Source organism: Argiope bruennichi, chromosome 5 (genome assembly GCF_947563725.1).
Source record: "Argiope bruennichi chromosome 5, qqArgBrue1.1, whole genome shotgun sequence".
Lineage (NCBI taxonomy): Eukaryota > Metazoa > Arthropoda > Arachnida > Araneae > Araneidae > Argiope > Argiope bruennichi.
In genome coordinates, this window is record NC_079155.1 from 83,564,068 (window position 1) to 83,583,160 (window position 19,093).

At 26.6% G+C, this 19,093-nt stretch overlaps 1 protein-coding gene across 3 annotated transcripts in view; it reads right to left on the reverse strand.

Annotated features, from left to right (window-relative positions):
• The window catches only part of LOC129969116 (snRNA-activating protein complex subunit 1-like), a 45,682-nt gene extending 28,197 nt beyond the window's left edge, over window positions 1-17,485 (reverse strand). The window contains exons 1-6 of one of the 3 annotated variants that reach the window (XM_056083532.1): window positions 17,376-17,485; window positions 14,872-15,028; window positions 14,748-14,775; window positions 13,560-13,685; window positions 3,958-4,095; window positions 700-819 (exon numbers count right to left, since the gene is read on the reverse strand). In XM_056083532.1, the coding sequence (XP_055939507.1) occupies window positions 700-819; window positions 3,958-4,095; window positions 13,560-13,685; window positions 14,748-14,775; window positions 14,872-15,011 (552 nt within the window). In that variant the 5' untranslated portion in view covers window positions 15,012-15,028; window positions 17,376-17,485. Of the gene's footprint in view, window positions 1-699; window positions 820-3,957; window positions 4,096-13,559; window positions 13,686-14,747; window positions 14,776-14,871; window positions 15,029-16,985; window positions 17,274-17,375 lie in introns of those variants that run through there. The other 2 variants (XM_056083530.1, XM_056083531.1) reach the window with 2 other exon arrangements.
• Window positions 17,486-19,093: the final 1,608 nt, after the last annotated feature.

Consider the following 19,093-nt stretch of genomic DNA (forward strand, 5'->3'; position numbering starts at 1 on the left):
CATACAAATGAACTGTTGAAAAGTGTTTATCCCATTTTGCAAAACATAATCAGTATCAAAATTATAGCTGAAAGAAAACCAAACTGTCTTTCAATTACAAGGCTCAAATATTTCTATAATTGTATTTGACTTGATAAACCAATCCAGAAATACTTTAATTAGTTTAATAGGCACTACACAATAGGAAAAATCTATGAAAACAATTATATCAGATGAAAAGGTATGCGAATCAATTTACAGCAAAAGGCCTGAATTGTTTTGCTATAGAATGCATCTTTAACCCCTGGAATGATGAGAACTTTCCCCAAACATGCAAAGAGAGAAACATTCTTTCTCAGACATGTGAGAAACAAAAAGTTGGCTAATATATAGTTCAGTATCTATGTTGAAATCAACATAAAAAAAAAAAAAAAAAATCAAGCTGGACTTCACACCTAGTATTAGTTTTGATTTTTCACTTTTGGCATAATGGATCTATTAAGTTTTGGTGTGTGTGTCAATCTAATAAAGTTTTCTCTTAGAACAAAATTATAATAACAGTCCATGTAATTATCACGAATGTGAACTTTGAGATATAAATCTCAACAAGTTAATAATTGTCTGTATAGAACACTAATAAATATTTAACAAACTTAAATATATTAGTACACAATATTACATGGAAACAAATTGTATATTAAGAATAAACGATGCTATTACCCTCAATGTTTTATTATCGAAGAAAGACAAAGACCGACGTTTTAACTCTTCAAGCAGACAACTCATATGGAGTGAATTCATTCTCGCTTCCCTTGTACATTTGAAATTTCGTGGCCCAATCTAATGTTAAAAAGAACAATATCATACTATAAATACAAAAAACATCATAAAAATATACAATAAACATTGATTTAATAATATTTGCAAAATAGATATAAAATAAGGTACATAAATAATATCACTGTATCACTTACTAACTCACAAGAGGAGAGAATATATGCCACTTCAGAGAAAGTTTCATAATGTTATAAATTATGGTATCCATATATCCAGACTCATATATTTCAAATCAAGTTCTCAGTGGCAATTTAATTTTGGAACATCTAAAGAAGTGACATTACAATACAACTAATGACAATATGCAGTAAGATATCAGTCAGTCTGCTCATTTACATTTGTTGTTTAACTGTAAGATCACATGAAATAACTCTATTGTAAAAAATTCAAAGTAATTAAACAATTAGCAATTACAATCTACATTAATAAAATATTAAACAATATATTTAGAATTCTCTAAATAGTTTTTTAAAAAAAATAGCCTAAAAGAATATGGTATTTATTAAATGTCAAAACATTAGCCATTAAATGTTAAACAAACTTTTCAAGCCTCTTTCTACTAATTTTTTGAAAGTTTAAGTATCACACATACAAGAAATTAATTAATTTTTAATTGACCTATTTACAGAAAAACAAGCACACTAATGAGAATTACAAATTTATGCATATTATTTAAAACTCATTAATTTAAATAATATAGTAAGAAAAATAAAATATTTTAAGTTTAATTTTTTTTTATCTATAGACTTTGTAGAATTTTTTATAAATGATTAAATTAAATTTTACTGTTAAATAACAACAACTAAGAGCATTCTAAAGTTCATTTATTAAAATTTATCATTTTTCTACAAGGAATTAATTCTAAGAGAATTTGCGACAGTTAATGAATCATTTCTTTAAAAACAAAACATTTCTGTGTAAATGACAATCTTTAGGAAAATATATACAATACTCCAACCATTGAAATAAAAAAAATATATACATTATTTATTTAGTTAATACACTTTAAAAAAATAAAAATTCTACATTTTTATTATTTTTTTAAAAAAATTACTTAAAAAATAAAGCATAAAAGTCAATGGCAACACAAACATTTTCCAAAACTGTCAATTAAAAAAAATTATTCTAAGAGTGGAAATTATAATAGTCAGAACAAATACTGACTTTTTGAAAACTTATTAGCTTTTCAGTTAATAAAGAATTGAATCATTGAAGATAATGAATAAATCTTAGTCTTTAAACGATATATATGATAAAATTTACAATTAAAAAAATTCAAAACTTAATTGGCTATAGCTTAACTATGAACTGATTTAGTTCAGTGTTTGCTCTTAAAAGCCAAAACATAAAAGGGATTAGTTAAGACAGTTTTATAAGTATAAATTTGTTACTATCATCTTCAAATAAATACTGCTACAGAAAAAAAAAAAAAAAAGAAAAAAAGATAGAAACAGATTTATGCCTGATTAATAATTTCATAAATTTGGATAACTCATAGCATCTCACTGAAGAAAAAATTTTGACCTTTTCTTTCTTCCAAGTAATGCAAGCATTTTAAAAAAAAATTTTTTTTACACAATTTAAATTTTTAGAAAGCTCTGTGATGAAGCCTGTGTGAAGGTTTAGTTTACTTTAGAAACCTTCTGTAGAGAAGTTAAACAGGCTATTGAAGATTCAGTAAAAATATCCCCTTCTGTCTCTCTGATATTTCAGTAACTACATAAATATCTTCTTTATATAAACCCTACACATTTTATAACTAAGTATGCATAACATCAAAAATAGTATTTCTCAATTCTTGATAGATTCAAATTAAAAAGCTTTGCTTATGTCAAATAATATGAAATGTTATTTGGCTGATTATTTATTTAAAAAAGATGCCATTTGAAAGGAAACTGTGGGGAAAATGTATTTTCCCTATGTATTAAAGAGAAACAATCATATAAATCTATCTGAATAAATCAGGGTAGTTGCATTTTTTGAAAGTAATTTTTTCAAAAGAGCAAAATATGTTCTTGTGAAGATATTGGGTGCAGAAAAAGTGTAAAATATTATATAGTAATTTTTTTTGTTTATTTAGTTAATTCTTTATTAATTATTAATGAAAATTTCCTTGATCAGTTTACTATTTCCTTTTACTTTTTAAACTGCTTATCATATCTTTAAAAATCTTTTTTAGCAGTAACATGCATATATATACTCTTAAATCTACTGTAAAAAAAAAGAAAAAAAAAAAAAAAAAAAAAAAAGACCAAGACGAAAGGGGAGGAGCTAGAAATTAAATCTGAAATTTAATTCAAACACATACTAACACTTGGTAACTCTAGAAAAATTTGTTTAAAGATAATACGCATCGATACTGAAGATAAATGGCTGAAACGTTATCCTCTTTATCCATATAATAATATTCTTATTAGTATGTTTGTATGAATAAATCCAAGAATTAGTATAATGTGTTTATCATTTATATAATGCAATTTGTTAGAAATCTTTATTAAATTCAACCCAATGCTATTTTTGTGATAAGCGAATAGAGAGCTCATATAAAATAAGCAATATTATTACAGAAATGTTAGATCAATACTGTTTTGTAATTGTACATTTGAAACATGTACGCATAAAAAATACAAGCTACCACTCAGATATTACTGATACCTCTGCTTCTGCCAATTTTTATAACATTTTAAGCATTTTTTAAAAATAACATTGCAATGAATGGTCAATGGAGAAACAAGGATTAAAGCATCTGCTGTTGAACTGAAGTATAAATACACCCAACTAATCATCTAATGATTTGTCTTTAAGATTCAATTAATAAAACAATTTAAGTTATTTAATGTTTTAAATGTTTATGTTTATATTTGTGGGTATCTTTGAATGGATACTTCTAACCTTTACTTGTTTAGATTAAAATTATTTATTGTTATGGTTTTAACTTAGCTTAAAATTCAAAAATCCATATTATTAATTTATTCTATTCTATTCCCTCTGCATTATTTACTTTTTTATAGTTTTTATAATAAACGATAATCTGTAAATGAAATAATCAGAAAAATAAGCATATTTATATTGCAATTTCTACCAATTCTTAAGCGATTATTTGCTGCATTTACAAAATTTAAAATCTAAATTTCTACTTACCAAACACGGATGTTTAACAAAATCAAATGCACACTTCATTAAATAGCCAATTATATAGTGTAATGACTTGTATTTTTGTTCTACAGCAAGTCTTTTCATTTCCACAAAATGGTGGTATACTTGAAGAGTTACTCTAATCTGTAAGAGTGGAAGGAAAAAAATATCAATTTGATACCACCATATAAAAATGCAGATTTTTTTTTGTTATAATACAATCTATATTAATGTTAACATTTATCAAAAAAGGAAATAATATTTTGCACAGCAAATAAAATCATAACAGTAGAACAAATCTGCAAAGAATTATAATAATTTAAAAAGATTTTTCTCAAGAAAGTTCTCACATTCAACACTTCCTCATTTCACTCAATTCTGCATCATTTTTAAAAAGAAACGAGCAAATACAATCACTGCATGTAATAGCATACAGCACAGAGGCGGCGGCAGATGTTTGCCGACGGGGAGGCAAGGCAAATCCGACAGGGGAGCAAGCACATATCTCTAATTTGGCTCCAAAATAACTCATAATAATTAATTTTACATTTAATTAAAGAAAATAAAGTATTATTTAGCTTCTTTTCAATTCAGATACTGAACCTTTCTTTCACTGTTAAAGATTTGCATATATATATATATTTTAAAAATGTTGTTCTCAGTTTCTTTTACTGACTGTCAAAATATCGCTAATATTTGTGCCTATTTTTTTATGAGACTCTTGAGATTTAATTGCACTGAGATCTAATTTTAGAAAAAAATATGGTTTTATTTTATTCTAAGTTGTAGTATCTAGATAGGAACATAGATTGCGCCAGAATGGCGTGTCATTCTAAACGAATAGATGCATGTTCTTATCGTGGAATCTATATAAATGTATATTGAAAAAAAAAAAAAAAGTTTTGTAAAAGAAACTTTTTCAGAAGTTCAAAATAATAAATATTCGATGTTTTCACCAAAAATCGATTTTTCAGCATAGTTCCTTATCTAAAATATCTGCTAAATAAGGATTGCGACAACGAGCAGAAGTGTTTCGAATCCGAAGAGAATAAGTGCGCGTAATCAACAAAAATTTACTATAGTTCGGGCACGAACAATATAGAATGCGGAAAAGATGTTGTTTCTTAAGAAGGCTAGAGAAAATATTTTCTAAATTTATGTATAAGCTTCATATTTTATATAAGATATGAAAAATGTATTTGTAAAAATGGAACTACTTAAACATCAGATTCCCATATATCTATTTTTCAATAAATATTTAGGCTTAAAAAAAAAACAATGCATTTTACTAAAAAACAATTAGATCTTGAATATGAAATCCCCTATCTTCATTTTTAAGCATGCGTTCTTATGGTTAAGTACTTTTTTCCCAAGAAGTTATTGCAAGCTAATATTCCACTCAAAATGTAAATTTTCAGTTGTATGCATTGGTTTTTTTTAACCCCCTTCATAAACAATGGCGAATCTGACTCGCTCATCGAATTACTAAATCTTTAATTTTAAATCTGCAATTAAGTAAATTAAGTAATTTAAAATGCAAAAAATCACTTAAAAATGCCTCATTACCTCAAATGCCCTTGCCTATGGATTAAAATAATGATAATCATCCCAAATAAGAACAGCTATCTAATTAGGAAGTTAAGTAAATTCCTATGCCATGGACTAATATGTTATATATGAATATTCTATGAATAACTATTTTAATCATCCGTTTATCAAGTCATCTTTATCCAAAGTCTATTAAAAATTTAGAAGCACCTGTAATTATATAGTTTTTGCTGCAAAAAGTAATTGAAAGAGGAATTTGAGAAGAAAATAAAACAATACGTTCCTTGATTACATAGTTATAATACTGAATGCAGAATCTGAATTTAAGTAGTAATTTGTTTATCAAATTTAATGCATACTTGAATAAACTCTTTTAGCATAACTAAAAAGCTACCATACCACATATACTTATTTAGTGTCATCATTTGCAGTCGGTAATATTTCTTTAGTGTAATAATTGTAGTGTGATAAATTAGATTGCAAAAGAAAACAGATATTTTACTGTTAAATAAATTTAATTTGCAATTGTACAATTTACTTATTTCAGTGATTCATTATGAATTCACATAATGTAGCTACAGCAAAATAACTCTTATTAGCATGAATATTCACAAGAGTGTCAAAAGAAAAGAGCATTTTATTAAATTTAGTTTAACCATTAACTAGATTTTAGTCAGACTATTCTCATACTGAAATGAATAAAATGAATCTATCAATTCGTTACTGAGGAAGTAACAATTACATAAATAAGATGACGATTAATTTTAGAACTTGAATTTAAATGATGAAGTTTGGGAAAACTCTATCGTCTTATTCATGAATAATATAAAAGCATCCATTTCTCTAATAATTCCACTGGAGGTAATTGAAGCGATGAAAACAATTTTTTTTTCTTTTTTTTTCCATAATCTATGATAAAATCTTATCCGAAAGACAAAGATTAGTCAGGGAAAATGTGACGTCTTATTCATTGCCCAACTTATTGATTATTCTGCTAAATTTAGTATAAATTATATGCTGAAAGAACATTATGACATTTAAATAAAATGACTGAGAATTTGGACTCGTCGACAACCATTCGCATTGAATTCTTAGTCGACCGATCAAAATTTTTCGACAAAATGGGACATGTCTTATTCAAATGTCATCTTGTCGGTTATTTGCCAAAAGTAGTGCAAATTAAAAGCTTGATGAACGACATTTGAATCAAATGTCTGAAAATCTGTGGATAGAGTCTTCGACATTCATCACATTCAGTTCACAGTCGGTTCGTCTAAAAGTTTTCGGCAGAATGCGATATATTATTCACTTGTCGGATATACTGCCAAATCTAGTACAAATTATAAGTTAAATGAACGACATTTCAATCAGATATCTGAAAATCTGCTGATTTAACGTTTTTGACATTCACCGCATTGAATTCATAGTCGGCCGACAAAAAAATGGCTAGCAAAATGAGAATATCACCTTGCCGATATCTTATTCACTTGTTACCTTGTCGGTTATATTGCCAAAATTAGTAGAAATTATAAGCTTAATGAACGACATTTGAATCCGATGTCTGAAAATCTGCGAACTTAATATCTTCGACATTCATTGCATTCAGTTCTTAATTCGGTCTCTCAAAAATTATCCTCAAAATACGGTATATTATTATTCTACCATCTTATTGATTATTTTGCCGAATATAATCAAAATACTTTAAACGTTACTTGGAATACTTCGACTGTTTACAATATATTAACTAAAGTGAATTTTAAATAATCATATTTGATAATGCGCAATTCTCTACAGCCGTCCTGAAATGGTGAACACTTTTGCCGACAAAACTCACAATCTCTCGCCGACGGGGGTCAAGGGAGGGAAAGAGACTGCGGACCAGGGGGGCAATTTTCCCCCCTGCTACCGTCACCTCTGATACAGGGGTTATCTAAATTAATGGAAAACCCATACACAAAGAAGTGTTATGTATTAGCATGGTGTGAGAGCCCCTTTGGCAGTTAAAAATGCTTGAATCTTCCTTGAAATGGACATATACAAGTTCTCTATGATGGTAAGTGGGATGTACCATTCCTCAAGTAGAAACTGCTGAAGAGATGCAGGAGGAGAATAACAGGATCTGACTCTTTCTTCCGAAACAGACCACAGAAATTCTATGATGTTTAAGTCTGGTGATTGGACAGGCCACAAAAGATGTGTCCTCATGTTCCCAAAATCATGACTGAACAGTTCGACTACAGTGAATTGGGAAATTATCATCTTGAACAGTGAAATCTCCAGACGGAAACAATATCTGCACTGTAGAATGCAGCCAAAAGAGTAACATAGGCATTGCTATTAAACTGTCTATGTAAGATGATAAGGGTTCCTAATCCAAATCATTATGGAACCACCCCTATATTTCACTATAGGAAGGAGGTAGTCTGGGTTGAAGACTTCTACAGGGCTTCGCCACAAATAAACAAGCACCATGATGGGGAATTGGGAGGAAACTGGATTCATGAAACCAAGATATGTTTCTATTCATCTGAGGTCCAATTGTTATGGTCCTTTCACCACTATACTTGGCTTTTCCAAATTACATCTGTCACAAGGGGTTTTGCAATTGCAGTTCTGGTCCAAATATTTTGTTTATACAATTCTCTTCAAACTATATGGGTCGACAGTGAGTTCTGTAGATGTTCATTCAGCTCAGCAGTCATTTTTTCTGCGCCGTGGTCTTTATTCTGGTGGTCATAATCCTCTTTTATGTCCACCAGTCTCTTACAGTGATTTGGTTTTTCTTCCACAGTTGTTTTGCCATAAGCATTGTATGCTGTCATGACCTTCAACATGGTGACTAATGATACCCCCAATAAATGTGCCACTGTGGTTACCGATGGACTTCTACTATCTGCCCACTCTGGCACTCTGATTAATGAATAATCTTAGGGAATGAAATTAAGAAGGCAATGATGTACAATATACTCATATACATTCTTGAGACTATAAGCAAAAATGTAGCACACAAAAGATTCATAGTTACAAATTTAATTTACTCCTATACAATCGCATATGGAAGTCACCGTTTTCAACGAGGATTTTCCATTATTTTGAACAACCCCTCTATGTCTACCACTAAACTAAAATTATGCTTATTTATTAGAAAGTTTATACTTCTCAGTTTATAAACAAAAAAAGTTTTAAAAAAAACGACAGTGTAATGAATACATTTAAACTAATTTAAAATCTGTGATCAAGAAAAATAAATAAATAAATAAAAAACACAATTAAGGTTTGAATCTTATACAATAAAGCACCTCTTCATAAATTGTTTAAAATTTTCCATATATATTCCTTAACATTTAGGATAAATTGTAAAAGTAAAAAGTTTTCATGAGCCTCTAAAGAGAGTGAAATGAGGCACTGAAAGATTTTATGTTTAAACTTCTATATGAAGACCTGTACAAAAAATATTTTTAACCATCTTAAATTATAAAAAAACAGGGGAGGGCACAGCTTTATAGAGACATCAATTTCATTCTTGAGCTATTTTTCTCTGATTTTTAAATAATTTTGCAAAGTATATTTAAACAAATTTTTTTTATTCCTTTTTTTAATGTCAAAATATTGGACTTATTTTATTGTTTAATCATAATCATACAAATCATATGTATGCTTTTGCAATTGTTAATATATTTAGTTGCTTTAAACACATACTTTTATTTTTACTTTTAATATGGAGAAGAAAAGTAAACAAATAAGTATGCACTTGACGTAACTTGTCTTTTAAAAGTATTGCAATTTCTTTAAATCTTCTTTGACCTAATTTGTTTCATATTTTAGTACCTCTACGTTTTAATGTATTCAATTGATATACTGTAATTTTTTTAGTTTTTATTATTATTATTTTGAGTTACAGAATAAGACTTTATTTTTCTTGATAAGTTTTTCAGCATTTATAGCATTATTATACATTTTATCACACCAACTTCAAAGTAATAATTTTTAAAACATGTAAACTTTTTTTTTTCTACTTTTCATTTTTTAACTCGACTTTAGACATAACAAAGTATAAGAAATGCCAAAAGTTCAAGCATTCTTTTTTTTTCCTCCTGTAAACCATTATTGCCATATCAAAATTTATCACCAAATTTAAATATTGGTTTTTGGATATTTGACTATACATTATAGAAAATTTGAATAACAAAGTTCTGAAGTAGAACAGATACAAATGCAGAATATAAAATCTGTACAAAGATAAAAATATTTCTGTAAAGATAGATACAAATTATTTTTAAAATATACACTTATTTATAATATGAGTTAGCATACTCCAATATGCATGCTGCATTTTCCCTGATGAAAATTGTTTACTTGCATATTACATGAATTTTTAATTTCTAGAATTTCCTTTTAATTAACAGTTTATATTAAAGCATCTACATGTGCTATTACATGAAGCTTTAAACCATGTCTACTATCTGATACTAAAGAGCATTTAGATTGATTTTTCTTCTCATTGTTAATCTAAAATAAAAATTAATCAGTTGAAAAAGCCAGCACGAATCCAGAAACTTATTGTTTCACTAGCCAGTAATGATTTAGCAGCTCAAAACAATTTTCATAATATATGTAATAATATTTTTAAATCTAATTTAAATCCTAATTAATTTCCTAATTTATATATTAATCCATGTTAATTTTATTCTAAAATGTTCTCTTATTTCCTGGTCCAATTCCCAATTTTTCATTTAATTAATTCTACACACGTTCTAGAAAAATGATGACTTAAGCATTTTCACATGCTCCACGCAAAGGGATAAAAACCTCTGCTTATAAACATTCTTTTAAAAGTACCTAAGATTCCTTTTCTTAAATCTATACATGTCACAAAAATCCCTATCAAAATATCATAGTAAAATCATTGAAGAGAAAGATTTCTGACTCTTTTCCTCTTGTATTAAGATATAGACTGACACAACTTTTCAAGCTTTGTCTTTGTACAAATTGTGACTACCATGATGAAATAAATCAAAGTTAAAACTTCTTCTTTTTGAACTAAGCAGCTGCAAAATTATGTTTACATATTTTTATATATACTAGCAGTACTCGCATAGCATTCCTTGTGACATAACATCCAAGAGGAAAAAGTAGCCTTAAACTTAAGCCTCACCTCCACCTGATATGACATGGACATGTCTAGCAACATCAAACAAATATAACAAATATATTTAGAAATCATCAAAAATAACTACAAAACAACTTTTTATAGCACACATTCAGAAATATTTAGACATTTTTTAATTTAGATATGACTTTAATATACTAAAACCTTCCCCAATAAATGCCCTACAAAATGGTACAAATATTTCCAATATCAGTTAATTTTTTGGGGGCATAATGCATTTTGAATCAGACGTAAACAAAGAAATGTATCAAATTTGCACACCACAGTTCTTGTTATTTGCGCATGCGCAGTTTGAGGCTTTCACACATGCGTAGAAAAGTGCAAACACAATTACTGTTGTTTTAAGCCTGCACAAATCATAGTTGGAAAATAATTAAAATTGTAATTATAAAACTCTTTTTTTCATTTTGATATAAATTAAATATACTAAAACCTTTCCCAATAAATGCTCTATAAAATGGTATAAATATCTCCAATATCAGTTAAGTATTTCTCTTTCAAACATACAGATGCTTTCAGGAGACTTCGTTTTATACTATGTGTGTGTGTATACACACACACCACAAATTTGAGATTAAAAATGTTTGCTGCCTAAAACTTTTAGATTAGTAATTAAACACAGCTGAATGTCTTAGCTTCTTAAAAGTTGAATATGAAAATTATACAATGTAAAGTATTTGTATTTTCCTTTTCCTTACCTACATATAGCACTGGTGCTGATAGGTGCTGGTGAAGATGAGATGCAGTGGTAGTTGCTTTAATTTATAAGATAGTTCACATAAACATTCATATTTGTCATAAGATATATAAATAATTTCACTCTCTCTTTATTGCCATTTCATTAATTACCAAATCTTTGAGAAATTATTCACAATATTCGCTTCAAAAAATGTAATTTCATAATAATAATTTTATGTAAATAAACAAATTAGCACATTGAAGTCATTAACATAAAAAATTAATCAAAACAATCTTACCACAGATGTTTTTTTATTTTATATATACATTTGGAATGTAAAACATGAAATAATTTCATTTTTAATTATAACTTACAAGGATATATTTAAATATAAAATTATATCATTTTAAAAAACATGAAAAATTAACACTTTGAAGCCTGAATAAAAATATATGCATATGTGATAGAAATAACAATAAACTGTACTAGATAGAGAATAAAACATCAAAATTAATTTGGCATTATTAACTACTTAACACATACCCTACAATAATGGTATCTCAGTCATGCGTTGCACTCCTTACAGATATATTACATATAATGAATATTCACAAATTAAAGAATTTGAATTAATTAAAACATTATTCAAAATTATTTAACAGGCATTTATTATTGCCGAAACATATAAATGAAATAATTTCACTTAAAAAAATAAAATATGATTATCAAATAAATTAACACCATTTGTCAGACATTTACATTTAAAAAAAATTAAATAGCAAGCACTTTTAGGTTTTAAAAATCATCACTATACAGATTAACATCATAGCAAACTACCATATGCATTTTGTAATGAGGAGAGACTGCAATGTTTTTGCATTCATACAAAAACAAGATTCTGCTTGATTTTTTTTTTTTTTTTTTAAATGATGCTTTAAAAAAAAAAAGTCCCCCCCCCCTAACCATCAGCATCGCCATGAACAAGGATCCAGAAAAAGTGTATTTCCCGAGTTTTTTTTTTTTTTTTTTTTTAAATCAGTAAATGTAGTTTTCACCTAATTTCTGTAGCAACTATGGAATTTCCATAGCTTTTGGAGGGTATGTTTGTATTACATATTCATGGACTGAGAAAGAAATTGGTACAAGATTAAACAAGAAATTCCTATTCATTCACAAGCAATTAAATGCTTCTTAAAAAGATGATTGTATTCTGGTTTCTGGCTTTAAGACTTTACATAAAAATGAATGCTTCATCTATCAATCATATCAGAATCATGTTGATTTCCCCAATATGCACCGATTCTTAAGGTAGTTCATGCAATTTATAGCACTACAAAAATAATCATCAGTATGAAATCCTGTAATGTCAAGTGGATATATTTTTATATATGTAATAGCCATTAGTAATATAAATAGAACTTATTTTGACATAAAAATCTAATAACACTCTTGAAATTTTATTTAATTTTAATAATATAAAAAGAATGATCAGAAAAAGAAGATTGAATGATCAGTAAGAAGCATTAATTTGGGAATATTAGTATCGAAATAATTAATAAGATAGTTCAATACATTATACACATGATAAATATAAAATGCATAGTATAATTTTAAAATAAATTATAGGCAATCTGTTGCAAGAGTATGCATGTAACACAGTGCTAACATTGTAAATGGCTCTGATGCAAAACAGTATCCAAGCAACATCATTTAGATTAATAAAGTGCATAAATAAAAAATTTCAATATAAAATAGTAAGGGAGGGGGGGGGGGGGGAGGGAATAAAGTGATAGGTATTTTAGAACACAGTATTTTGATACCCTTTTACAAAAATATTAAATGTTTTATAAAAGTGTAAAATTGATAATTCAATTTGATTAATGATAATTTAAAACATTTTAATTAAAGGCAAAAAGATTAACTTAGTAAAACATTCCATAATATGAGATGAAAGAAATTTAGCACAATTGATATTAATAACATCTAGGCATGTACCTCTTTTTTCCTATTAAATACTGAAAATGTACAAAGATACTCTTAATAACATTGTGTTAAACTTCCTACAAAAAAAAGTCAGTCTAGATGATTTAATCATACAAAATAAGTCAGATATTAAAAAGCATAGCCAATATGGTTGTCACGATAAACATGTTGATTATCTCTAAAATTATGGCAAATACCATATCAAAATAAAAGAAAAATTGAACTTACCCTAGTAGGTGGTTCAATGATTTGATTTCTAAATAGTGCATATAACATGTAAACAGCACCAATTTGTTGAAGAAGTTCAGCAGTTAACATATGGTTTAAAGTTAATTGGAAGATTTCTTGAGTGAACTATTACAAAAAAAAGTAACTTAAATATAATAATTTGCATTGTAATAATATCATTTTTAACATGATTTTATACAACCACCGATTATAAAGATATGGATCAAATGCAGTAAACAATTTACTTTTAAAATTTATTCAAAAATCAAACTTTTAAACCACATAAGAAAATCAATTAATATTTTCTTCATAAAAGTATTTTAAAAATGATACGTAAATTAGTAAAATAATATTCAATATGTCAATTAGTAAAAAGTGAATATGTTAAAAATTAATAGATAATGTCTACTTTTCCAGAAAATGTTATTTATTAAGAATTTATTTATCTTTTGATCTAATTTTCACTCTTTTGTTCTTGAAAAAGAAAATAAACAAATTCTAGAATTATTTTTCTCTTTAAAAAATTTATCATGAAGATTTTGATAATTTCTTAAAGAGTTGAAAGACAGACCATTTTTGAGAATTTGGATGATAAATCAGACAAAAGAAAACTCCATGAAAGGCTTTATTTAAAAACATTTTTTAGTATTTTCAATTCTTTTTGGTGTTTGGGAAAATTTTTGCAATAGTATCTTGTCACAAAAATCCTGCTGTTAACCCTTTCGCGATGGGTGTGTCAAATATGCATCACTAGCAAACATCTCTCAAAGCTGGGCATTTCTGGAAATCGAAACTCATGGGACAGTGATGCATATATATATATTTTAAACTGGAACAATTTTTAAACACCACTAGATGACTCCCTGTGTCCAACAGTAATCCAAAGTATACAAAGTTAACACATCGCATACACGTATATTTTGCTATGGAATTTCATGCGTAGTAGGCTCTCCAGCAAATTTTTTTAAGATGTACTTTTATGTCACATATGCTCTAAAAAGACTACAAAAATGTAAAAGTAATTTCTCTATACAACATATTAAAAACAGCTACAAAACTATATTTAACTATTTAGGATTTACAATTTTATTTACTATTTTTAATGAAATATTTCTAATCCAAAATAATATTCTAAATTATTTTCAATAATATATTAAGTGGTTCAAGAAATAGAATCTGTTTACTTACTTGTGCCAACTCCCTCGTGGATCTACCTCTAAAAGGAAAAAAAAAAAAAAAAAAAAAGTAAATAACATTACTAAATTGTTTTTTCCTTGAATTATATAAACTCTTATGAAAAATAAAAACTTACAAGAAAATAGCAGCAAAATTGTATTTTTTCCAAACATGGGTAAAAACAGAAAACTCTGGTGAATTTTTTTCCACAAATTCAGTAAGAAGTTTGTTTGCATCCACCACAAATCCCTCGGCAATATATTTTACCTTTGGCATTATGCAATGAGAAAAGCCTGGAAAAAAAATATTTTCAGTACAGTTAGTTAAACATATTGTTTTACTAATCATTAAAAATGTGTGAAATAAAATATAACAAAACTTTCAAAATATAAAATATTGAAAATTAATAATAATCTGACAGTTCTCATATTTTGTATGGCACCATGTTGCATCACTGATTAGGTCATAATAATCACACGATTGTTTCGCACCAAAACTGACGTATGAGAGTCTGACGAAGAGACGACAAGACAAACAACTCACATTCATTTTCCTTTTTATTTGTGTTTATATTAGTTAAGAACTGTTTTGTCTCTGTATTAACTTAGATGTCATTCCTTAATAAATATATGCCAAGTATTAATGTTTGTCATTGCCTTTCCTCACAATAATAATAAAATGAATTTAAAAGTTTCTAATTAAAGTGTATGCTTCAAATTAAAAATAAAGCAAAATAATTGCATTCCTACACAAAAATTTACCACTTCTTTGAAAGGAAAAAAGAAAGAGGATAATCTCATTGTAAGAACAATTTTTTCTGATTATTCTCATTTCATCATAATAATTTATATTGTTAGTAACTAAAGAATCCCTTGTCCCCATTCGAAATAATGCAAGTGTAAACAACTAATTAAAATTAAAAACCAATAGTTACCAAAATGCTGATTAAATTCTTAATGGCTGTAATGTCTTTATATATAATTCTACAAAATCAAATATTTGCTAGCAAAAAAATCAAAGTTTATTTGCACTTTCAGGCAAGGGTTCTAAGGAGGAATCTTACAAATTAAAGTACAATTTTAGCTTTTCATATTTTAGATATTATTGAATAAATTGTTGATTTAAAAAAGAGAGAGAGAGAGAGAAGAACATGATTTATTGCTATAAATATTTATTTTTACAAATATAAGTATAAGGTTTAGATAAGGAAAAATCTGAAAATTATTAGATATAAATGAAATAAGCCTGAAAATGAGCATCTATTTTCAGAATTTATGAATGGTAAGATAAAATAATTGGAAATTAGAAAAAACAATATATATCAGATTTTCTCCCCTCAAAATATCTGGATATACACAGATGATTTAATAGGGATGTTCAGTAGTAAAACTGTAAGCACAATATTTTGTGAGATAAGACAGAAATTTGTTTATGAGATTATGGAATGAAAAGGAAAAAAAAAATTAAATATTTGATTAATCATTATATGATTTTGATTCTAAATTACATATATTTAAAAAAATTCAACTATTGAAATATATTTTAGACACAAATTTGTAAAATAATTAGAGTTAATAATAAAATAATTAGAGATACAGTAGCAGCAAATATCAAGATAATGGAAAAGTAATGATAATCATTGTTTTAAAAAAGTAGTCATTTCTGTTGGATAAATTATTAAAAAATACATAACTCAAAGCAACAATAAAAGAAGAGTAATGAAAGAATACTTCTAAAATAATAGATTTTTCTTTGACTAATAGCAAATTTAAAAACAACTTATTTCCAACAATTATTAATTTAAAATGTTTTATTTACATGGTATATTACAAATCTAAAAGAATGAATATATTTTACATTAAAAAAAGAAGAAGAAAAAAAAAATGAATATTTTTCAATTTAAAGGAAGATTAAAAGAAAATATTCATTGCTAAATGATTAGATAATGTAGAGAATCGTCCAAAATCTAATAATAAAAACCATAATATATTTTTTTTATACATACAGAACATAATAATGTGGACAAAAAAGAACATTTCAGTGGATAAAAAATATGAAGTACAAATAAGTTATGCCTTAACTAAAAATGGAAGAAGCTTAAGTAACACATTTTAAAATAATCTTGCAATTAAATTGATTTTTGCAAAATAAATTTGCAGCAATCTTTATCTTGCAACCACAGAATACAAAATAAATAAAGGCTCTAAATTAGAATAAATCGATAAAAAAAATATAAATAATTATACGCACAAATTCTAAAGATCTTATATATACATACAAGGAATGTTGGTTTTTAAAAGTGGAAAATTCAAATTATTTTTACTTTAAAAAAACTAAAAGAAAAGCAACTTCAGAAATAAAAAGAAGTATTCATGTTGCTGGCAAACATTATTTCTTCTAAAGAAAATGCAGCATTAATATCTTTGCTATTTTAAAATTTCATTTAGCTCAAGTATGAATTTATCTTAACAGGGTATATTTTTATTTTCGTTTCAAAGTTAATTGCAGGTATAGTAAACAAATTTTCAGAATATCACGGCTACAGTCAATTAAAATAAACCTTTGCAATCTTCCGTTGAGAAAATTCAAAAATCAAAACTATAAAAAAAAAAAAATCAAAGTGAAAAATTATATAATCACCAATTTAAGTTCTTAGGATTTTTATTAAAATATCGGATTTCTTAGAACTTATCTTGAACTTGAATAAGTTTACTCCTCGGGTTTCATGGCTGTATACATAACAAAACAAGTTGTATTAAAATGAAAGAGAAAAAGAGCAGACGCACTTGAGCTTTTAAAACTTTTCTTTTATTTATTTGTCTTGATATTTTCGGCAACGATTTTTGTAAGAAAATTACTTTTGTAGAAGAAAACTTCTTGGTTTGACACTCTTTTAAATCTGATTTGAACTGAGTAATTTTCGAAGCTTAAGACATTGATTAAATTTCTTGAAAGCAGGTGATGAGAAATATTTGATGAATAATTATTCTGTAATCAGTAACAAATTCATAAGTACAAATGATTGTCAGAGGTGTGATTCAATCATTGGTGTGAGTTTAAAAGCTACTTTTCGATTTCAGCTTTAAAAACAGGAACTCAATCTAAAAAATTATCCAATTCGATTCAGTTATTTTCAGGACAGTTTTATTTCAACGCATTGATTTTCTTTGCAAAAGAATACTTCCCAGTCACTTACAATACTATCCAATGACCACATAAAAAGGCTTTTCTTGAGAAACTAGAGATTTAGAATGTGTATATCTGAAACTTTCCCGCATGCTATATGATGAAGGTGTTATTCCCTCACTCATAAAATTGTGGGTCTTAAGCAAAGATGAACGTCACGAGAGCTCAGATTTTTATTTTCAAACGAGAGTTGTGTTCTTCATAGTATAATAAAAAAAAAAAACGGTACTTGTAATTAACATGACACGTGACACTGATGGACAGTTGTTATGAAAGGTTATCTTTGGAGAAAATTTCCCCTGAAATCTCGGTTTTTTTTAAGCGATTATCATTGGCATGTGATTAATATATATAAGCCAGAAGATAGAATATGTATCAAGTATGACAAGAAAAATAGATTTAAAAAAAAACTAAGTTTGTTCAATTTGGTTCTCAACCTAATATTTAAAAAAGGGATAATTTTGTATTTTTTCCATTGAATATTTGCAATAATATAGCGATAAAATATATTTTGTGAAAATGAAAATAAAAATAGGCGAGCAAATTTTCTACTCACTAAATTTAAAAGATTTCGACGCAGCTTTTAATATTATGAAGCAATATATATATATATATATATATATATATATATATATATATATATATATATATATATATATATATATATATATATATATATATATATATATATATATATATATATATATATATATATATACATAAACATAAATATTTTAATAAATTCATAATATGAAAAACTTATTTTTATACTTTCTTGTACTACACAAGATATTGTAAAATATCTCATGATGTTGGGCAATATATTAAATGCCAGAAAATAGATAAGATGCCTTAAAAGTGTTGCTGGATATTTCGTTCTAATAGAGATACGAAAAAGTATCTACTTTAGAAAATTGTTAAGGGTTTTTCTGCCAAAATTAAAGTTACTTCAGAAAATAGAATTCAGAATTCAATTAAAGAAAAATTAAGTTTGGTTTATATTGAATTGGTGCTCTGTGTGTGTGTGTGCAGATAATTCAAAAATAGAATTGTTTTGAATTTTATTTAAAAATTTGACGATGAAAAAAATGAGTAGAAGAGAATTTGAGTAATTTTATTTAACAATTGTTCCATATATCGTATACATTATTATATTCTTATACGATATTTAT